Source organism: Cynoglossus semilaevis, chromosome 10 (genome assembly GCF_000523025.1).
Source record: "Cynoglossus semilaevis isolate Cse_v1.0 chromosome 10, Cse_v1.0, whole genome shotgun sequence".
Lineage (NCBI taxonomy): Eukaryota > Metazoa > Chordata > Actinopteri > Pleuronectiformes > Cynoglossidae > Cynoglossus > Cynoglossus semilaevis.
In genome coordinates this window covers 19,899,687-19,902,624 of record NC_024316.1, presented here as the reverse complement: position 1 = coordinate 19,902,624, position 2,938 = coordinate 19,899,687, and the positions used below count along the sequence as shown (strand labels likewise).

The window sequence follows — 2,938 nt, the reverse complement described above, 5'->3', positions numbered from 1 at the left end:
GGGGGGGGGGTCAGATCTGTCTTCACAGCTGCAGCTCACGTGATGATGTCACTGTTCAGACCATGATGCATTTCTTCAAAGACCAGTTAAACTCAGAAACTGATGGAGTCCACTTCAGTCTGATGTGACGTCACGGACCGTGGGAGCTGAGGATTTGTTACTGAAGTCATACCAGGAGCAGGTGCCAGGTTTGACGCCACCTAGTGGCGTCTAGTCCACACTAATTCCCCAAATCCCAGGGTGGGTTTTTGTTTTGTTTGGTGTAAATCCCTGATGAAGAAGTCAGTGAAGGAACCGTGGAACTGAACACTTCCTGTGACTAACTCTCTCCATCCTCAAGTAACAACGTTGTCTGACCTCTGACCTGGCAGAGAGACGATGAACACACACACACACACACACACACACAGGGGTGAGGGGTCGTCTGAATGATGTGGACTGTGAAGTCAGTGATGTGGTGTTTTATTTTGAAGGACACTTGTTTCACTGACTTCCTGTGGAGGTTGTTGACACGTTTGTGTTTCAACAACAGAGTTGTTTCATAATATAACAAAAAATATCAAAAATCTGAGTGAGTTGAAACCGACCTGAAATGATGACAAAAACGTTTGAAATGAATCAAAATAAAACGTAGGTTTAATTGTGTTTATGAAAACGTTGGTTACAGAAGGATTTAAAGAAACGTTTCCTCATTCATCAATGTTAGTAAACTGTCGTTAGTGACGATTATAATCAACTTTGTTATGGTTTAAACTACTGTTTGTTCTCACTGTGCCACAGGGTGGAGGCAAAGATTCACAGAGAATCTGACGCTGGTCACTGGCAGATTCTTTTCTTTTCTTTTCTTTTCTTTTCTTTTCTTTTCTTTTCTTTTCTTTTCTTTTCTTTTCTTTTCTTTTCTTTTTTTCTTTTCTTTTCATCTTATCTTTTCTTGTCTTTTCTTTTCTTTTCTTTTTTTTTCTTTTCTTTTCTTTTCTTTTCTTTTCTTTTTTTTAACAAAAATTAAATGTGATACAAACATAATTCTAACATTTCTTGGTTTGACTGGAGCGTCCAGGACAGGTCTGACCGTCTGGACTGGTGTCCCACAGGAGGACGCCGCTCTGAGAGGACGCCATCACCATCTGGGACAGAGATCATCAGGAAGAGCTACACGTGCACGGAGGAGATGTGTCGCAGGCAGTACGCCGCCTCGGCTGGAATGTTCCTGGCACCGATGTCGTTGGCGTCCAGACGCAGAACTCTGAGCCTGGAGAAGTGGGTCACGTCGATCTGACTGCAGAAGCTGCTCAGGGAGAACTCTGGAAGACAGAAGAAGACAGAAGGAGACAGAAGGAGACAGAAGGAGACAGAAGGAGACAGAAGGAGGAGAGGAGTTTAACAGTCGGCCAGTGGGCGTGGTCGAAAACACAAACCTGAGCAGAAACATGGAGGTAACAGTACTGGTTGTTAAAGTACCAGTACTGGTTGTTGAAGTACCACAGCTGGGTACCAGTACTGGTTGTTGGTACTGGTTGTTGAAGTACCAGTACTGGTTGTTGAAGTACCAGTACTGGTTGTTGAAGTACCACAGCTGGAGGACAAGGAAAAGTCCAACAGAATTTTGGATTCAATCTTAAAAAAACATCATGTAGTTTTGAAGTCAGTTTCACATTGGTGTCTCAGTGCTGCCCTCTTTCTGCAGGACTCAGTACAGTATTTCAATCACATTTGTGTTCCCTGACCTTTGATCTTGTTGGCCTGTAAGTAGAGGTTCTCCAGGTTCCCGCTGACCACGGGGATCCGCTCCAGGCTGTTGAAGGACAGGTCCAGCTCGATCAGAGTGCTGATGTTGAAGACGTTGGACGGGAGGCCTCGGTCCGTCAGCTTGTTGTGGCCCAGGCGGACAAACCGCAGTCTGGGCCGCGAGCTGAGGAAGTGGGCCGGGACGCTGTCGATGTGGTTGAACTCCAGGTAGAGCTGCTGCAGCGTGTCCGGGAGGCGGTCGGGGATTTTCCTCAGTCGGTTGTTGCTCATGTCCAGCACGGTCAGGGACTTCAGTCCTCTGAGGACGCCGCGGGGGTCTTCGATGGCGTTCTCCTGGAGCTGCAGCGTGGTCAGGTGGACCATTCCCTCAAAGGAGCTGGGCGGGATCTTTGAGATCTTGTTGTGACCGAGTCGTAGGGTGGTCAGAGACCTGGGCAGGTCGGGGGGGACCTGGGTCAGCTGGTTGTGGTCCAGGAACAGCCGGTCCAGGTTCTTCAGCTTGCTGAAGACGTTCTTGCCGATTTTGTCAGAGCGGAGCTGGTTTTGGAACAGTACGATCCACGCCAGGTCGGTGGCGTTGTCGAACACCCCGTCCTGGACTCCTGTGATCTGGTTCTGCTGCAGGTAGACGTACTTGATGTGCGAGGGGACGTAGGGCACGTGCTGCAGGTTCCGGTTGTGACAGTACATGGCTGTCGAGAAGGTGGGGGGGCAGTCGCACTCCAGAGGGCAGTCCACGTCCGCGGACCGCCAGCTGGCGTGGTGACGGCGCCCTCGCAGGTGCAAAAGCCACTGGAACTGACTGTAGCGCTGACCAGAGCTCAGATCCACGGTGAAGAGGAGGAGGAGGAGCGCGGTCTGCATGATCACTAATGAAAAAGAACATGACGTCAAACGGACAACGTTCTCCGGTTCCACGACTGTAACACAAAGAAAACTGCAGGACGACAGCAACCAGAACCTACCTGTTGGTGGACCAGGACTGTGGACCAGGACTGTGGACCAGGTCTGTGGACCAGGACTGTGGACCAGGACTGTGGACCAGGACTGTGGACCAGGACTGTGGACCAGGACTGTGGACCAGGACTGTGGACCAGGACTGTGGACCAGGTCTGTGGACCAGGACTGTGGACCAGGACTGACGCTGCCTCACGGTGCCTGTCTGTCACTGACTGAGCAAATATGTTGTTGG

General features: G+C 50.0%; 1 protein-coding gene across 1 annotated transcript; it reads right to left on the bottom strand.

Annotated features, from left to right (window-relative positions):
- Positions 1–900: 900 nt before the first annotated feature.
- On the bottom strand, positions 901–2,905 carry fmodb (fibromodulin b). Its single transcript, XM_008319419.2, has 2 exons — positions 1,725–2,905; positions 901–1,301 (listed from the first exon to the last, which is right to left on the bottom strand). The coding sequence occupies exons 1-2, from the start codon at positions 2,608–2,610 to the stop codon at positions 1,150–1,152; spliced, it is 1,038 nt and encodes a 345-aa protein (XP_008317641.1). The 5' UTR covers positions 2,611–2,905; the 3' UTR covers positions 901–1,149.
- Between the last annotated feature and the right edge of the window lie 33 nt (positions 2,906–2,938).

Excerpts from the sequence above, each read along its gene's own strand:
- fmodb (XM_008319419.2), bottom strand. The coding sequence starts at position 2,610 with ATGCAGACCGCGCTCCTCCTCCTCCTCTTCACCGTGGATCTGAGCTCT. Across the intron at positions 1,302-1,724 it reads ACAGGCCAACAAGATCAAAG|AGTTCTCCCTGAGCAGCTTC; the intron begins GTCAGGGAACAC and ends TCTGTCTTCCAG.